This window comes from Panthera uncia (genome assembly GCF_023721935.1).
Source record: "Panthera uncia isolate 11264 chromosome A3 unlocalized genomic scaffold, Puncia_PCG_1.0 HiC_scaffold_11, whole genome shotgun sequence".
NCBI lineage: Eukaryota > Metazoa > Chordata > Mammalia > Carnivora > Felidae > Panthera > Panthera uncia.
Genome location: NW_026057578.1, coordinates 10357402 through 10376968, shown reverse-complemented (window position 1 = coordinate 10376968; position 19567 = coordinate 10357402). Strand labels below are relative to the sequence as shown.

At 53.9% G+C, this 19567-nt stretch overlaps 1 protein-coding gene across 3 annotated transcripts in view; it reads right to left on the bottom strand.

Moving 5' to 3' along the window:
* Positions 1–211: 211 nt before the first annotated feature.
* NFATC2 (nuclear factor of activated T cells 2) overlaps positions 212–19567 on the bottom strand; it is a 133662-nt gene continuing 114306 nt past the window's right edge. For 2 of the 3 annotated variants that reach the window (XM_049649857.1, XM_049649861.1), the window contains one exon: positions 212–506. In XM_049649857.1, the coding sequence (XP_049505814.1) occupies positions 451–506 (56 nt within the window). In that variant the 3' untranslated portion in view covers positions 212–450. Of the gene's footprint in view, positions 507–7322; positions 7411–19567 lie in introns of all 3 variants that reach the window. The other variant, XM_049649858.1, reaches the window with a different exon arrangement.

Here is a 19567-nt window from a genome sequence, read left to right as displayed (position 1 = left end):
CTCTTGGGTCACGTTCCCTTGGTTGCTGTTTGAAAACTCCTTTTCCTGGAAAAATGAACGCAGGGCTGGGGTTTAATGACACGGCCCACATCTTCCACCCCCCACCCCAGCCCACACCCTGAGCCCCGGTCAGTCGGTTCTCGGGGCCGTCGCGGCGTGCTGTCTTGTGCAGAATGTGGTTTTTTTGGTCAGCAGGCACTTAAGGACACCATGAAAGTCAACCGAGATGCTCTTTGGGATTTAAAACAAAAATCAAAAAGGCAGAGCGTTCTCCCTGGTGTTTACACAGAGAGGTGGCGAGCTCCTCAATCGAGGGTCAGCTTTTCGCCAGAACATGGTCCCGCGTGTGGCCTCCGGGCCAGGAGATGTACAGGAAAGAGAACAGAAGGTGAGAGGCAGCGGAAGGCTCCGAGGGGTCAGATACGGAAGGTGGCTTGCTAATGGCATCTTCTACGTCTGGTTTCTGGCGGGAGGTCCTGAAAACTCCTTCCTGATAATTTCATTAACTACAAAAGAAAAGAGAAAGAGGGAGAGAGAGAGGAGGGGCGAGTGAGAGGGCACCAACAACACGGGTCGGATTAGCTTTCTAGAACCTTTAAACAAACAAACCACGCTTTTGTTCTCTCCGATAATACGTTGGACAATTTGTAATGTAAGAAATGCCTTCCTGTGCTTTTTCTGTTCTCCTGGACAGTAATATTTTGTGCTACGGATGTGTTTGTGAAGGGAACTTTAAAAAATCGTGGCAGAAATTGAGCTGGGCCCTAGGGCAGGATCTAAGTATGTTCAGGCTCTCTGCTGACTACCACACTCCTTCTGTTATTACAGCATCCGGAAAATACCTACTACGAGACTAAACCATAGTTGACCCACAAAGCATTCAGTTCTCAAAAGAGACTTTTCAAAAGAGAGTAGATGGAGATACCACTGAGAGTAGCCATCAGTGTAGACGACATCTCTCTCAGCACAACCAGAAATTCTGGCCTTACCCCTCCCCCCGCCCCTGCCACCCATGCTAGGGAAGTGTCCTCCGTCCGAGGGGCTCTGGAAAATTCGGTCACCCCCCTCCCCCAGAAGGGAACCAGGAATGTAATGCCGGCCCCTGACATCAAGAAGCTGGTTCTCTTCTCCCATCTCGGCCTCCTTATCCAGGGCCCCTGTCTCTGTAAGCAAGGCAGGAAGGTCTTAGAATGGGGATCTGGCAAAAAAGAAAAAAAAAAAAAACTTTCTTGGTAAAAAGTTGCTCTCTGCAGCAGCCCAGATCCGAGGCAGGGGGTGTGCACAAACCCGAGGGCTGTGTGCGCCCTCGCCTGTGCAGTGGGATGGGTCGACTGGTCCCAGGGGCAGGAGGAGAGGGGAGAGGAGGGAGACCCCTGTTGGGTGCCTTCGAAGGTACTTAATCTCCCCTCCCCAGCCTCCTCCCGCAGTCCTCTTCGTGGGTTTCGTCTTTGATTACCTTACTGTAATCCTCCCTGCTTATTTTCTGTTTCTGTTGAGATTTGCTCCAAGCCCCCCCACCCCACGCTCAAGCGGAGCCCTCCTAGGTCCAGCATGCTCTTCCCAGAAGACCCCTGCGTGGACGAGTCTGCAAGCCCCAGGGAAAGCGCAAAACTTTCCCAAAAAAGCCAACTGCCCTTGAGCTGGAAAAGGCACGCTTGGCCTTGGGCTCCCTCACTCCACTGGTAGCGGCGTGACCCTACCTCTCTGTGCCTCGGTTTTCCCCTCTGGTAAGCGGAACCCACGACGTGTACGGCTTAGTCCCCGGTAGGCACTGAGGCCCATGCCTGCTCCTGGCGCCCGCCTGGCAAATGGTGTTCCGTAGCGGCTGGCTCCACTCCCCACACCCCCAGGCTCGGGGTCAGACTCTGAAGGAGTGCTTCGCCTCGGTGGGCTTCGTTTTGTGCTAGAAACTATTGAGGCACCGCTCCCTGTTCTTCAGGTATGTGCTGAAAGCACGTGCGAGGTGGGAGTTCGGGTTAGCATCCCTTCTCTGCTGCCTCCTTACTTGAATTTGCCTCAGTCTCCCCATCTGTAAATCGGGTCTAAAAACGTCACCTCCCTTCTAGGGTCCTAGAGGAGCTTGGATAAGATCATGCAAGCGATGGACTTATCACAGTGCCCCGTGTCTGGCAGGTGTTCACAGCATGGGGCACATTAGGTATGAGATGTTATACCTACGGAGGTATACATGCATAGTATTAGCACAGCAAAGCGTTGCCGCGGATCCATTAATAGCTCAGAGGATGAATTCACATTCAGCAAACCAACGTTGTTGACCGGGCACTTACTGTATACCAGGTACTGGCTGAGCTGACTCCCAGGGGCCCTAAAGCAGGAACCCAGCCCACCCTTCTGTGAACCCTGCCCGGGCCTGGTAAGCTGAGAGCCCTTTGTGAGGCAGGCAGGGAGCCACAGGGGGAGCAGAATGCCAGGGGGAGGGAGGTGGGGTCAGTGCAGCTTCACGGGAAGCTTTTCAAAGCCCGGATTCTGAAGGGCTTCCTGTTTTCTCAATCTAGGAAACCAGAAGAGTCGATCCTTAATGGAAACTTTCCACAGCCTCGGCTTTCTAAAAATATCTGGTAGGCAGCCATGTTGGCACCATGGCCCTCACTAAAGGGTCGCTCCCCCTCCTCAGAAGGCAGGGGCTGGGGCCGGGGCAGGGGATGGAAGGTAGGCGCCGTGTTCAAGCACAGAGACGCTCTGCCCGCTTCCTGGAAGCTAGAGTCAGGTAGATACTAATAGTCGCGTCTGGAAAACTCCGGACAGCGTGCACTTAGACCTTCATGTGGTTGGGGGTGGCGAGGGGGCGGCTGTGGGCCCAGGCCCCGAAGTGAGGCCCACTCAAACCCCGCAGGAACCTCTCTGGCTAGAGGAACCTTCTCTTGCTGAAACCTCAGGGCTGGCTCCCCTGGCTGGGAGCAAGGAGAGAGTTCTAGAGCAGGAGTGCCAGCTGGGTGTTGGCAGGGGCAGCGCCGGCCCCCCCCCCCCCAACTTGGGGGACCTCGAGCCCAAGACGTGGAGGGTGTCTGCTCCAGAGCCGGGTCTCCTGTCTGCAGGGAGGTCTCCCCTCTGCAGCCACAAGTATTCAAACCGGTTCCCTGATGCCCACCATGCAACCTCTCCCTGGGTCCTCCCCCGGCTTCTGTGCTGGATGGGACGGGGCGGGGGGGGGGGGCGGGCTCCTGCCTCAGCCCTGCAGCACCTCCTTCTCCAGCTCTACCTGCTTAAGGTCTCCCTTGCGCAAAAACCCCGCTCTGGGTGCCCCCTGCTTCCCTTGCCGGCCACGCAGGCCTCTACCTGCACTCTGCTGGTAGAGTAGCCCAGCATCCCCTTTCTCCTCACTCCTCCATTCAAGGCTCTGCTCCCTCTCCTGCTCTGCACTGCATCCCCCCAGTCCTGCCCAGTCTCCTCCAGGTATCGGTTCCAGGCAGTTTACCAGCTACTGCTTTATGTTCTTGTTCCCCCATGGAATCCTCAGCTTTTAAACAGGGCTTCGGGAAGTGCTCAGTGACGCCCTTCTGAGCTTCCTTTTTCTCCTCAAGTGGTAGGTAGCCTCAGGTCCCACAGACAGCTCTGGGCTTCGTCCCCACTCTGGGTGCTGAAACACGGTTCTGTATCAGCCTTCTGCGTTCCATCCAGTCAGTAAATGCTTTGAGCATCTATCCTAGGCCAACTTTTGTAGCTTTCCTCCCACCTCTTCCCAAACTGGGCCACACGCATTTTCTCCAACAGCCCCTCTCCTCGTCCCAACGCCACCTTTGCACGGAAGCTGTCTCCCACTCCTACCCTCGGGCCCTCACTTCCTCCAGAAGCAAATAGCGAATTCTCACAATGCTTTGCTTGCAACCTCCTAGGCCAGGTTATCTGAGTCTCCTGTGTCCTCAGGGTGCCATGCATACAGCAGGTACCTAATGTATGCATCTCAGCCCCCCACAGATATCCCACACCACAGCCTAGGTCGCTTGGTTTGGGGAAGCTGTCTTTCCTCTGCCCTCCAATTGACAAATGGGTTGCCAATGTGTTACTTGTCTGGAACCTTTTCTCTACAAAAGAATATAAGCCATTCGCATTTGTTGAAGGCTGACTGCGTGCCACGCACTGTAATAAATGCAAAGTTTTTCTTACGCCAAACCTAGCAATACAAGCCTCGCCTCATAGTTGGAGATAGGCAGTCCCCTGCCATACCAGGTGGTGGAATTGCGATTTGAACTCAAGGCCCATGTATTAGCCTGAACCCTAGATGGCTACACAATTGATGAGACCGTGCTATTAAGTGCAGAAGTCATCATGTTTTTTCCATGGTCCTGGCGTCCTCAGTGTCGTGTGTGTGTGTGTGTGTGTCAGGAAAAGGCGAGGGCAGCCTCTGCGAAGTTAACAGCAGAGAAGGCCATATGCTGAGTGGTTAAGGCGGTCATTGAGTATCACTTTCACAGAACAGAGTTGAGGCTAATGGTGTCGCCTCTACCACAGGCAGCCCTGACCTTTTATCACCCCGAGCGCGAGGCGCCGCGATGAAAACATTGATGAACGTGTACAACCTCAGGGTGATTTCTAAGCCTGACACCTAAGGCTGAAACCAGAAAGGAAAAGATCGACAGATGTAAGTATATTATAATTATATATTTTTCTCTTTAAAACTCTGGAAAAATCAGGCAGAGAGAATAAAAATAAAACCCTTCTAATAAAGGGCTGTTGGCATAAAAAGAATATGAGGGATCATCAAACTTCTTCTGTAAAGGGCCAGACAAAAATATTTGCAGTGCTTTGGGCCCCCTACTCAACTACCCAGCTCTGCCCTGTGGTGTGAAAGGAGCCATAGACAGTATGTGAGCAAACGGACATGGCTGTGTGCCAATAAAACTTTATTCGCCACAACAGACCGGGGGCCAGATCTGAACAGGCCAATTGCCAACTGGTGTGAGACTTAGAGCAGTGTTTTTTCACCTACTTTTTTTCTAGGGGGGGAGGGGAATAAAGCCAATGCCTCTCACTTGTGCTGTTCCTCAAACAACCCAAACTTGGATTTCTCTTAGCATCCCACTCTGCCCTAGGAATGCTACGATTCACTTGAAGGGCCAGACACCTGCAATACTGACTTTCATTCAGCTGAGCTGAGATGGATATACACGGTAGGTGTAATTTAAAAGCCCGTCAAGGGTAACTTTGACTCTGGGCCTTTTCCCCTTAATTGCTGACTTTGGAACTTAATTCCCCAAAAAAGCAACAACAGGAAGGAGTGGAGAGACCCCCAGCTCCTGTTTCTCTCCCCGAAGCCTCAAGCATGTTTTCTCAAATCTGGTTAGATCGTGTGAGTGCCCACAAGAGTCTGGGGGCCAGCCACAAAGGCCACAGCCAGAAAGACACTCCTCGAGCTTGGACAGGAAGGGGGGAGGCTGCATTCTCTAGGCCAGAGAGTCTAAGAGCCAGGATAGGGGCAGGGTCCACTCACTACCCTTCTTCATCCCGCAGGGCTTTGCCGAATCTCCTCTCGAGACCCATGCTTGGGGCAAGGAGGCTGGACCAGGAAGCCCGGGACGTGCGCGCTGGGTGATTCTGTCCCAACTGCCGTGAGGTAAAGCTGCTGGGACAGCTGAGGGTGAGCACCCGGCCTCTTCCCCATTAGCATGTGGAAAAGGGCTGAGCAGGCAAGGTGGCCCTTGGCCCTTCTCCTGGGACGCTGATCTCAAAACTGAAATGATCTGTCCTCTAAGAACAAAACTCTTTTTCGCTCTGCTTTTTGCTGGCTCAGGAACTTTCCAGCCACCTCTGTGTGCTCTGGGGGAACAGTGAAGAGCTTTCCAGATGGGCCAGGCCAGACTTTAGACTCAGCGAAAAAGACAAAAAAAAAACCCTCGACAGGCCTGAAGCCCAAAGCCTTGGGTGGGGTCTGAGAGGTACAGGATAGTAAATCCCCCAGGGGCCCTGGACATCACAGCCAGCTTGCCAAAGTTCCCAGGCCCCTGTAAGGTCAGAAGCATTGCCAAGTGCTAATACCAGGGAGGGAAGAAACACGCTTTAAAAAGGCCCCTTCAGGACTCTGAGAAGTGGTTTACACTGTCCACACTGACATTTTAGCTGCATTTTTGTCACCCTGAGTCCCGGATCCGAAGCCCTCGGGAGGGAGTCTGGCACCTGGTATTCAGCAAATGTTCCCTGATGGCATTGTTGCCTTTGTGGACAGGGTTTGATAGTTGCTGTTGGAGAACGTGCCAGAGAAACACCCCCCCCCGCCAATACCCCTTTCATGCCGCTACTGGGAAGTGTCAGCATGTCTTATCAGCAGAGCCCATCCCTCCAGAATGTCCAGGCCACTGTGTGTGCTGATGGGCGTGGCAGCTGGCAGTGAATTTGGGTGCGTTTTCAGAACAGCTGCTCAGAGGTACATACAGAAAACCACATGGACATACACCGTAGGTGTAATTTCAAAGTCCGTGTGATGCCGCCATGAGCTTCTGGGCCTGGCCTTGATGGAACGAACCTACTTTATCTGACCAGGGGACCCTTCAAAAGCCACAGCCCGATGAGCCAGGGAGATGTTGGGAGGCACGTAACCAACAACACGGCCGGCTGACTTCTGGTGAGTGTACTTCGTGTGCTGAATCGAATCGGCATGTGCACAGCATTCGGTCACAGCAACAGCATCTAAACAGCCGAGGCACAGAAAGGTAAAGCAACAGCCTCACCGTCCCAGGGGGACTCTACATTCACAGAGCGTCCTGCCCCCTGTGCTGTCAAGTCTGCGTGAGTTCCCAGGCTCTTCTACGCAGGCCCAGAATCCAAAGTCGACTGAGGTATAGATCCAGTGCTTGAAGCTACATCAGGGGCTCTGCTGAGTTCAGTGGGAAAACCACAGCTCTATCCTGGACCAAGCACAGTACCCTCCGAGAGCAGCTTCCCGGGGCTTCTGATCTACCTTCCCTGTCTCGTTCCCCAAGGCACAGAGTCTTACTTAACTGGATACACCAAGCAACATGTACAAAACCAAAAAGGAGCTGGTCCAGTGCAGGAGCAGAACTCTCAGAGGTGGGAAGGGGGCCTTGCTATACTCTTCCTGGGAGGGGGTGATGGGGCCCCTGGGAGAACATGCAAATTCCCAGGGCCTCCTCTCCTCTCTCTCCTCCCTGCCCCATCCGTGAGCTCCAGCCTCCCAGACCAGCTCAGGGATGGACCCCAGGGGTGTCCCCTTACAGAGCGATGGGGGCTAGCCTGCAGGAAGTGGCGTCTGTGAGGACAGTTGGAAAAGATTTCTTCTACTAAAAGTAATTCAGGTTAAGGAAACACACAGCTGGAAAACAAAAGGAGAAGCAGAAGAGGTCAATTACCTTTGACTTTGATTTCTCGGATCAAAGATCACAGTCATTCTGTTTCATAATATGTTTTGTATCCAGCTAAGGTGTGTGTCTATCAGCTCTGAAAAAGATTGGCAAAATCATTTTTGAGAAGAAAAAAAAAATCACCTTTGACCTCTATTACACTCCGAACTCACGTTAATATCATCCGTTTAATGGGTAGCTCTTCACCTAGGGCCAACTCAGAACAGAATTGAACCCTCCGACTGTAGTTTAAGCCCACATTCTGTATCCTCTTAAAACCACTGTGCCGGAATTAACCCCAAACCAGTGTAGTAGTCACTGAGAGGAGGGACTTAGTGCCAAGAAATGAGGGTCCCTGAGATCAAAGGGCACCAGCGAGGTGATGGTGTTTTGTTTTGTTTTTTCTAAGCTAGACAAAACAGCCCTGCCTCCTGCAGGCCACGGAGCTGCGAATCAGGGCCGACTGAAGAGAGAAAAACGTACACGCTAGCTTCTGCAGCAGAGAACGTCAGAATTACACGAGGAATCGATTCAAACGTAACCCTCCTTCAGGCTTTTCTCCGTGCTAAATTTGACCCGTTTCCTTCTTACAAGTGATAGAACCTCAGTGCGCATGCAAATTCATAAGACTGCACATTTTCTTCCTGTTTTTTTTTTTTTTTTGGTTGACAGTGAAAAATAGTTCCTATTTTTATAGCTCCTGCCCAGTCAGCACACGGAGGGCCCTTAAAAGGGGGTGGTGATGAGTGTACATTACAAGCAATAAACTCCCCCTCTACAGCAGTTTTCCAATCCCTTGTTCTCTTAATCCCCTTTAAAAAGTGCCAGAGTAAAAGGCCAGGGTCCGTTTTGCCTGCACTTAGAAATGTTTTCTGGGATGAATTTCTTACAGGGAGGGATCCAACTTTTACCAGCTGTAGCTTTATCAGCATCGTTGGGCAAACCAGGATGCTCTTTCAGAGGCGAGGCACGGACTCCCGGAAATCTCCCCTTCAAGGTGGAGAACCCTCAAATAATGAGAGCTTTCCGGCAGGTCTGTAGTTAACGGGCCTGAACTCCCCCAGGCTGGGCTCCATTCGGGTTGGCTGGGTTGGGGCTAGTAGGCACAGCAGAAAAGAACCAGCTCCTCCGGGGCAGTTGCTGTGAACAGTTTGGACCCTGCATTTCAGGCCACCTCCCGAAGCAAAACCATCCACTCCCCAAAATTCCGGGTGGCCGTGGCCCCACCAGCAGTTTCCTCACTGGACTGCCTTGGCTCCAGTGCACGGTGGCTTGTTCACCCCAAGAGCAAAAGGCATCGTCAGACCATTCATTCGAGGCCTTAAAATACCATCTGTACCCCAAGAGTGGTCAAATTAATGTCTTCAGCCCAGACCTCACCCTTACCTTCGGACTTTGCCATCTAACTACCCACTGGGCATCCCAAACTGAATATGGCCAAAGCCGATTTCCTGATTCTCACACCCCCCCCCCCCCCCCCCCCGCCCCCCACCACTTGTTCCCATCATAAGAAACCTCACTCTCTTCTTCTGGTTGTTCAGACCAATCTTGGTCACCGTTCACATCCCTCCATATGCAAATGCTTCTGGGTTTACCTTCAAACTATATCTGGGAACCAGCAGCCCCTACCACCTCCTGTCTTGATCACTACATCGGCCGCTCCCCTGTGTCCCTGACCCGGTGCTGGGATCCCTGGTCTCTGCCCAAGAACTGGTGGCACTGAAGGCACAGCACTTGGTCAGTCGTTACTCCCAGAAAAACCTTAGGTGCGCTAAGGGCCAACAGGTTCCATTCTATCCATCTACACTCAGTAGACATCAAGTGCCACGCACAGGTCCAAGGTCACATGCTTGGAGCAGCGAGCCCAGTCTAGGGGGGAGCCCCGGGGACCATGCCCTTAAGTCCAGCCAGCCAGTACCCGAGAAGCAAGCCCTGCTCTGACTCTGCTCCCCAGCCCTCATCAAGAGTGTTCAGAGAATTTATAAAGCATTCATCTAACTGGTTTGCAGCCTTTTGAGGTACAGCTTCCTGTTTAGTCATGAAGTTTCCCTCCTTCATGGCCTGTTTCTTGGTGCAAGGCAGAGGCGACAAGGGGAGAGGAAGGGCCTATTTCCATTCAACTAAGACCCCAACCTCAGCTCAAGACCCAGCCACCCACTTCCCCGCCAGCCGTCTCTGGGGAGTGGTGGTAGAACGCTCATTGCTCAGGTCAGGTTAGCGAGGCACAGAAAGATGGAGAGGTTTGTCCAGGACCGGGCCCCTGCACCGGGCAGAGCTCAATAAAGCCCCAGCTTCATGGGCCTTAGGCCCGGGCTCCCTGTAGGGAGATGATCAGGCTGTCTTGGGAGCTGGGTGAAAATGCAGACTGGTGTCAGAAGCCCTTGGAAAAAAAAGCACTCTGCCGGTGACAGCCATGCAAGTCTCCTGGCCCCTTGCTGAGCCACAGAATGGGAATAACAACACCTTCTTGGCAAGGATTCTCTGAGGATTGAATAAGATGTTCTACCTGGTCTGTTGGCAGGTATTGATAAGCTCTGCGATATGGCCCCCAAAGAAGACCCATGGAAGAGTAAGAGGGAAGGGTGAGAAAGGGGACAGAGGCCAGGCCAAAGCATCCTCTCTAATAACCAAGAATAGGATCCTGTTTCCCTCCGCGGTTCACGAGGAAGTAGGTTCCCTCGATCAGCATGGCTGCTCTGGCCAGTTGTTAGTAATATGGAGGTGGATGGCAAGAGAGGCAGCCATGTTTAGAGTTACCTGGGTAACACCTACCACCCCCCCCCACCCCCCCACCCCCGCCAAGCCAAGGAGAGCAGCCTCTGGTCCTAGAATCATTGCCCCATTGTGTGATCTTTTATGAGGCTACAGCTGAAGACCTACACGGCGATGTTGCATTTTTACAACACTAGGCATAAAGCGGTGAATCCTCCCACTGGTGCTGTGGATTAGACAATCATTGAAGACAGGGATTGGAAGTGCTTCCCTTATTAATCAACACTGGTAATTAACGTGCAAGCACATGGTATAGACGGATGAAGTGCAAAAACACAGACGGGAGAATGTGTCCTCTCGCCAAATCATACAGCTAACGTCCAGCCTCCTGAAAGCTCAGGCACACGTCTCTAAGGGGGATGGAAGTAGATGGGAAGACCCACGTGCACCTGTGTCATGCAGCTGACGGGACTCCGAGAACGGCCCAAGGTGCGTGCAGTCTGCTGGCTCTACGATGAAAACACTGATGTCCCTCCCAACCACAGTCGAAACTGCTACCACCTTATCCCCTTTCCCACGTTTCCCGTGATTACGCATCCGCTTCCAGTCTAGGGAACGACGATTTGGGCCTTTCTCTAAGCTACGCTGCCCTAGGAGAAAGGACTCACCAACTGTAGGAACTCAAGCCTGAGCTGGGTTTGCCCCTTCTGCCCAGTCCTTTTCTCCAATTCAGCAGAATTGTCTTCTGATTTCATGTAGCTACATTGCACCTCTCCCGGCGAGCAACCACACGGCTTCTAAGGTAGCAACCACAGGCAAGAAAGCATTCTAAACAAACCACGGCTTGCTTCCTTGTCGTCCTGCCATTTCATCATGCCTGGACCCCAAACCTCTGCTGAGAGGCATCAGCCACAAAGCAAGCGTTGCAAAATACGTTGTTGCCAAAACAGAAGCAAAAAGAAAGGCGCCGGTTGCTACATCCAGTGGAGATTCGGGAAAGAAAGGGCGCTCCAAACCCACAAATGAGCCTGTGACCGCCAATGAGATGATAAAATAAATACTTAATTGTCCGGGAAGCCATTTTTCTCTCTGGGGGTTGAAGGAATTAACCAAACACTTATGTCAAGACATTTGAGTGCGTTTCTCCTTGCTGATGTGTGAGAGTTGGGATGGAGGCCGGGGAGACGGGTTAGCAGGTGGAATCCCGGAGAGGCAGGAAGCCCCTCCGTCCTGGGCCACTTTCCTCACGACACACAATGGCCTAACCCAGCCCCCAGGGGGGACACCCCTACACACATCCACACATTTCCAAAGCCCAGCAGAAGCCCGTGTCCCATAAGGAGGCACCCTCCCCCCTCCCCCCCCCCCCCCCCCCCACGATACCTTCCCATCATTTGGCACGTTTTGTCTTTAAATCCACCCCCAAAAGATTTCCACCACATCTGCCTCCCTCTAGCCCGCAGCCTAGGTTAGCGTAAGATTTGACTGACCTACAGACCGACCACCTGGGGGTGTAGGCCTGGCCCAGGTTCATGGGCAAGCCCTCACCATGGGACCCAGCCCTGGGCAAGCCCACCTGCCTTGGAGAGGGAGAGGGCAAGTGCAGGGCCAAGAACCCTCCACCTTCCTGGTTCAGCCAAGGGCCTGTGGGGCGAGGAGCGGCAAGATAAATCAGGGACGCCTCCCGCCCCCCGGACCATTCAGTCTACTCCTTCCAGAACCAAAAAAACTACTAGCTTTTGGAAAGAAATTTCACCAGGTCGGACCAAACCCAGTCCTGAATGTCTCCGGGTGAGATTCACAGGCCTGGCCAGGGGAACTTGCTGCTCTCGACACAAAGGCTGTCCGAGGGACCAGAAAGGACCGTGTGTGTGTGTGTCATTATTCCAGGTGTCCCTAAGACACATGTGGACAGAACGCCAACTCCTGACTCATCCCCTTATCAAACCTGTCACCTCCAGGCCCAGCCATGAACTCAGTTGTGTCCCCAAAATGGCTATGTTGTGGCACTAACCCTCGACATGATGGTATCCGGAGATGGGGCCTTTGGGGGTGACCAGAGTCGATGAGGTGATCAGGGTGGGGCCCTCATGATGGGATTAGCGCCCTCATCAGAGGAGACGCCAGAGAATTCGTGCGCTCACCCTCCACCCTGTGCCGGCCCAGTGAGAAGGTGCCCATCCCAAGAGGGCTCTCACCAGAACCCCACCTCGCTGGCTCCCCGATCGCGGACTTCCAGACTCTAAACAGTGAGAAAATTAACGGCAGCCGAGCTCAGATGCGCCCACAAGCCCTGTTCTGCCAGAGCACCTGCCTCTTTGATGTCTCCATTTACGCTCACACGGCATGCCAGCGAAGCGGCCAAGGTTAAGGGACTTGCCCGAGGTCAAAGGACTTTTCCAAGGCCACGCGGCTGGTCCGCAGCAGGATCTGAACAAGGAGCAGACGCTGATGCTATGGCCCCAACGTTCCCACTACCACCACACCTTTATGCGGTCTGGGTCTGGGGCCGGGAGGCCCCCTCTCCTTGCTGTATGCATCAGAACCCACTTCTCTGTCCACACCCAGCCTCAACTGCTGCCTGGTTTCCTCCAGCCCAGAGCCCCTTCTCCCTGCTCCGCCCTCCACTGACCTCACAAAGGCAGCCTTCCCGCGTCTGGTAAGGTTGGAGGAGTCTCTGAGGGCAGGGGCCACAGACCTCTCAGTGCAGGGGCTGAGCACAGTGGTGAGGGGCGCACGCCCTCAGGGCAGACTCGCGGGGAAACCGTGCTGGGGGCCAGACGGCGTGGGTCCGAATCTCAGCCTGCCACGTCCTGCCATGGGCTGGAGGCAGGCCCTGGCACATTCTGCGAATCTCTGGGAATCAATGAGTCACCACGTGACAGGTGCTTCTGACAGCGTGTGGCCCATCACGAGCACTCTGTATTCACGGAGGGAACATGGGCCAATCCACTTCTCGAGCCTCAGTTCCTTCGTCCGCAGCGTGGGAATGACAACGTGTAACCTAGCAAGGGGTTGTGCGTGAATACAACCGGCTCCGGGTCAAGCCCACAAAAAAGTGTGCTCGCGCCGTTCCTATCCCCGTCGTTAACATGTGTTTTCACCGGCCACGTGGAGAACATTTGGTTAACAGGCTGAACTGATTGGACGGCCACCCTCTTTCCCCAGAGCACTTTCACCTCCGCAGCTATTTCTGCATTTTCAGAGTGGGCGGGTCTGAGGTCAGCCGTGCTCTCAGAGATGCCTTCTCACATCCTGCCGAGAGGGGCCCCTCCCAGGCCACCCTGCACAGAGTGCTGGCTGCCCTGGGCCAGCGGCGTGCAGATGCATAAGAGCCCTCTGAGTCACCCACGCTCTGCAAGCCAGAGGCCTCCGGAAGCCAGCCCCAGCATCAATCAGGTCCTGCACGGCACCCAGCCGCCCAGACATCTTACCAGCAAGACCTCGGAGCTTACGAGAAAAAGTGCCACGCTGCACCGAACTGTCCCCAGCTCTCAGGATGAGTAAACACGGCAGTTCTGGGGCTCTGGTTCCGAGTCAGAAGCCAAGGTGCTAACGGGGCGGAGGGTGTCGTTGGCGGGTGGGGAGGGCAGGCCGGCGTGCCGCCAAGATGGGAATTCTTTCACGGTTCTCCTCGGGCAGCCAGAACCTGCTTCTCGGGATGCAGATCGGGACAAAGACTGGACCCTGGGATACCCTAGCTTTTAGGGTTACACAGTAAAAATCACCCATGTACTTTTTGAGGGAAAACGGCTTGAGCTAACAATGCTGCTCACTCTAGTTAAGCTGGGGGGAGGAGATGTAAGAAGCCGAGAGTAGCCTGGCTCCCTTGTAGGACCGCAAGGCCAAGCCCAGGGCGCATGTCTAAAAAGCGACACGGTATCAGCACATCACAAGCCTTAAAACAGAGCTGAGGCCCGGGGCTCAGACGGCGCTGGTGGCTTCCCCGGGCAGGACAGGAGGCCTCCCAGCTTGCTCCTGGTGACCGTCTGATCCCGCAAAAGAGAAAAGCGTAAGCTCACATCCCACAAAACCACCAGCAACCTGTTTCTAGACCTAAAGGAACTCAAGCCTTCTCGTGCTGTCGATCTGATCCCGGCTTTGGGTGGCCATCTGGGTGGCAGAGCACAAAAGGCACCTTCCTCTCCAAATCAAGTATAACCAGCTCAGCCTCCACAGTCAGGGGCCCGTCTGATGGGAACTCCAGGGGATCCCAGAGGGTGACGGGTGAGTGGCTGCCGGACCACACCATGCACAGTAGGTGCCTGGATGCTGTGGACACCCACCGGATTCCACTCTGATGGACTCTCTCCCGCCAACACTCACATACTCCTGGGACCTAGGGGCTCCCCCTCAGCCCCGGGAAAGTCCACACCTTTAAAATCAAAGAAAATACACTTCTCTGCCTCATCCTCTAGTCGCCTCCACCTTCCTTCCTACGCTTCAACCACGGCAAGCAGGCTTACACCCCAGGGCCTTTGCACTTCCTACTCTTGCTACCTGGGATGCTCTTTCATTAGATATTTGCAAGGCTCTCTCATTGAGTATTGCTCGGCAATCAAAAAGAATGAAATCTTGCCGTCTGCCACTATGTAGATGGAACTAGAGGGTACTGTGCTAAGCGAAATTGGTCAGAGAAAGACAAATACCATATGACTTCACTCATACGAGGACTTTAAGACACAGAACAGATGAACGTAAGGGAAGGGAAGCAAAAATAATATCAGAACAGGGAGGGGGACAACACAGAAGAGACTCTTAAATATGGAGGACCGACAGAGGGTTACTGGAGGGGTTGCGGGAGGGGGGATGGGCTCAATGGGGGAGGGGCACTAAGGAATCTACTCCTGAAATCACTGTTGCACTAGACGCTAACTAACTTGGCCATAAATTTAAAAAATAAATTAAAAAGAAAGGCTCTCTCTCCTTGAGCTCTCTGCCAAATGTCTCCTCCTCTGGGATCCTTCCCTTGCTAGAGGAGCAGGCCTCCGTGCTACCCCCTCTCTCGTATCACCTTTTCTCACAGCATTTGGTGCTACTTGGTTCTTGCGTTTGTGTTTGGACCGTGAGCTCGATGAGGGCAGGGACTTGGAGCCTTTCTGTGCAAACAGTGTCCCCAGCAGTGACGATACGTAGCTGCTGGATGAACGAACCATTAAGTGAAAAAAGGAATAAATGAACGCGTAAGCCACGGCTCTGAGTATTGGCGACCCAGCGCTGACTTCACTGTGGCAAAACATGGCATATCGTCATGCTTGCCTCAGAGCAGGTCCCGAGAGAAGCAGTGAGAAATCACGCTTTGGCGTCCTCAGGGAGAAGCCAGGGCCTCTGAGCTTTGGTCATGCCGTCACCCACCCAGCTCCCTGTAACTAGCGAATGCCGGCTCAAGAGGTTCACGAGGCCCACGCCCCTCCCCAAGTACCAAGCGTTGCACAGAGCAAGCCTAAAAAAACCATGACGCAAACGGGGTCGAGACGAGCACTGGGGGATCTGGAACCCCAAACCTCTGCTTTCCACTGAGTGCAACTTAAAGAGTGAGAAGCTGGGTCTCCACCTGTGAACATCTCTATCCTGAGCCCATCTCTTCTGCCGACTGGAACGTGGCTAGAAAGCGCCCATGCAAAGACCTTTGCAGGAGGCAGGTTCTAAGCACAGCACATCTGCAGGAAACCAGAGACACTTAGAAAGGGCTTTCCAACTAATGCCCTCCATCTTCCTGACCCGGAGCATCCACTGAGGCAGCTGAGCGTTGAGGGGGCGGGCAGCCTTCAGGGCCATCGTGAGCTCGCGAGGCACATCCCAGCCCGTGTGGCAGCGTCACTGGCTGGGAATGACAGCGAATCCCCGTGTGAGGCAGTTCTGTCTCCACTTCTGTTACGAAGGATGGTCTTGAGCGGGTTTTAGAAAAAAAAAAAAAAACCCACAAAAATTCAAGACTGTACAATGTCCATTTGTCCCCATTGGCGCTCGAGACTCAATGGTCTCAAGTTGATGGAGAGATTCAGTGCGATCTTGTGGAGTCTGACAAGCGGACCCTAACGTGTCCACAGACAAACAAAAATCCCCAAAGAGCCAAGAAGCAGCCAATAGAAGCCCAGACACTCATGGAGAACGACAGGCCGGTGACTGACCCCACCAGAAACCAAGACTGTGTACGAAAAGCTGCTATAACTCTTCTGTGGAACAAAGCCAAGAGGCCAGGAAGAAGCCCACGTTTCCGTGGACATGATATTTACGACACTGCTGGATTACAGGCCGGTGGGGAGGGGGTCGACCCCTCCACAGATGGTCTGCGCCCACCAGTCATCCCGACGGAAAACAACGAAATTAGAACCTTACCTGATGCTGGACACACAGTCAACTCCAGGTGGATTGCAAACTTCAGTGTGAAAGGTAAGAGTGTGACATATTGGGAAATGATACAGGAGAAGCTCTTTAAGAGACTGATGGGTAGAAGAAGGTTTCCTAAGCCAACACTTCAGACTCGAGGAGCATCTGAATCACCTGGGGGCCTTGTCAAGGGCAGATTTCTGGGCCCCACCCTGGTGTTTCTGGAATTTGCATTTCTAATAAGCTCCCAAGTGACACCTAGGCCGCCAGTCCCCATGACACATTTTGGGTAGAACCACCCGAGGCTCCACGCGCACAGTTCAAACCTCTCGGAAAATAAATTTACATGAAAAGTTTCTGTTCGTCAAAAGGTATCGTTTCACACGTACAAGCCATGCAAAACCACTTACGAGTCTCCCAGTGTCAAATGTTGGGAGCATGTGGGGCCTGATGCCGATGGGGCTGTCAACTGGTTCAACCCCTTTGGGAGACAATCTGGCATTGTTTGTCTCCTAAAGTGGCAGATGTGCACGCCCAGTGGCCTAGCAATCCCCCCCGGAGGGATAACCCTACGGGAACTCCTGTGTGTGCGCCAGGAGACAGAGCAAGAATGTTCCAGAAGGCGTCGTCCATACCAAGCAAAGCGGAGAAACCTAGAAACGACCAAATGTCCATTGTTGGGATGGACGCATGAACTCTGTGACAGAAGACTGCACAGCAGAGAAAAGGAAAGGATTACAGCTACGGATGGAACAGCCCATCAGAGGCACACGGGGCTTCGATCGGCAAAACCGGCCCGTGTGCAAACCGTGTCGCTTCTGGAACGCAGAGAGAGAGCAAAGGGGAGAAAGAGGACAGGGACGTGGGCGGAGGAAAGAAACAAAAACACATGTCAAATCGCCACAGCGTGCGGGCCCTGCCCTGGATCCAGAGTCAAACGAGCTAGAAAGAAAAAAGAAAGAAAAAAGAAAAAAAAATTGGGCACTTACGAGGCAAGTGAAAATTTGAGCATGGGGTTTGATACTGAAGAATTAGAAATTTTTAGCCGTCATAGTGAAAATCAGAGCAAAGTTTTTTAAAGAGCCATCTTGTCGAGAAACCTAACGGAAAGACTGGCAGATGAAAACGATTTTAAAAACAGAAGAGCTAAAAGGCAGTGCTTACGTTCTTTTTCTTTAAACTCGAGGTGGGGACACGATATTTGTATTGTTATTTTTAGATCTTCCATATATGTAATAAAAGCAATTTGGTAGAGGAAGGAAGGAAGGAAGGAAGGAAGAGAGGGAGAGAGAGAACGGAAGAAAGGAAGAAAGGAGAGAGGAGGAAGGGGGGGCAGGGGAGGAAGGAAGGGGGGCAGGGGGAAAGGGAATGGAGACGAGGAAGAAGGAAGACAGCGGAGCCCGGTTCCCTGCGTGTCTACCACATAAGAACTAGCAAGGAGCAGCAGTCAGCAGTGACCCTTCAGGGGACTGGCCTCTAGCACACCAGGGGCAGGAGAATGTCGTTTCCTCCGAAACACCTTCACAGCCAGTCTCACCATGTGAAACACAATTCTGTGCACTTATCACCCCTACTCTCCCTTAGGCTGCAAGATCCACAGCACAGGGACCCCCCTCATCCACCCAGCACCTGCCCATTTACCTGTCTGGCCGCAGGTGTCGATGCATAAGGCTGGTGACTGCCACATCCTGTCCTAAGACATCTACGCACGCTGACCAATCAGTGTTCACGAGTCCCCACGAATAGGTGGCAATTATTATTCCCCTTTGGTAGTTCACTGAGAGCCCGGGGAGTGGGGGGTGGGGGGGCTGCTGGAGGACTTACTCAGAGCCAAAGAGACGGCAGGTGGCCGAGCCAGGATTTAAATGCAGGCGGGTGACGCCAGGGCACAAACTCGAAACCACTCTACCCTGTACCTCCGCGTCGCCCAGAAACGTTAGTTTAATGGCAAAGACAGAGCTTTTTGTTTGGGCCTAAAATGATCAGAGTTAACCCTGAAGTCCGAGGAGGACCTGATTGGGCCAACTTCTTTCTCTTGCCCCCACTAGCTCCCGGGCACACACTCCCCCCTGTGCACACACAAACTACACTCACCTTATCACAAACCACAAGTGAATCTGCTGAGCCGATACCCTGTGACTTGTTTTCAGCTTGGTACACAGTAGGCGCTCAGCAGATGTGTTGAGTGCAAACAGATTCAAGGGCCAACGGCTCAGGCCAGGATGCCGAACTTCCCAAGACACAAACCAGAGGTGCCAATGTCCGCGCGAAGACGCCCCATCCCAGCACTCCTTAAGAGACCCACTGGCATGAAAAGCCCCTCCTGGAAATCTGAAGCACCCACCGGGGGAAATTCCATCACCCACCGATCTTAGCGGTCATTCCCACCTCAGCAAGGAGGACTTTAAACAGGTCGCTCTTACTTCTGTCCCTCTGCCAACACCAGCCACAAGGGGTTGGCGGGGAGGGACCCTGAAAGGCAGAAAACTGCCTCAGAGCAGCAAGTGCCCCAGGGCAGTGATCTCGAGTTGGAATTTAGGAAGCTTTTTCCAGGGTGGTTCTGGCCACAGTCAAGGGCCAAGAGGCCACCCTGAGGTGAGCCCCAGGCCCCGTGCACCCAGCAGCCGGAGCGGGGTCAGGGGAGGGCCCAGTGGGTACAGGAGTGCAGCTGCAGGCCCTAGAATCTTCTCTCTGATCAGAACAGGACACCGGCGGGGGGGAGCTGGTCCCCATCTCTGATCGGGGCCAGGGGTCAGCAGGAGAAGGGAGCCCCAGTCCCTGGGCTGAGGCTTGCATTTCTCAGAAGCCTGGCAGTCTGGAGAACACAGGGCTGGTTTCTGTTTTCCGCCCCCAGAAACGCCTGGAACCACAGCGGGAGGGAGGCCCTGCTGGCCGGGCCGGGAGAGCCCTGGCAGGCCCCGGGATGCAAACACTGGGCTGTTTACAGAGGGAAGCCCGGCCAGCTCGGATGCCCATCGCGGGCATCCCCGGCCACCTCGCTCCCGGCCGGCCGGGCCCGGGGACGCTATCTTAGGGAGGAGCGGGGAGCTGGCAGGCGGCCCCGCAGAGGGAAGAGGGGCACGTGTGCCAGCTGGGCCGGCCTCTTGGCGTAGGAAGGGAGCCGCGTCGCGGGTCTCCCTGCAGAAGGAGCGATCTGGAGCCCAGCGCGAGCCCACGCCAAGGACAACAGAATAACAGGGGAGCCGGAGGGC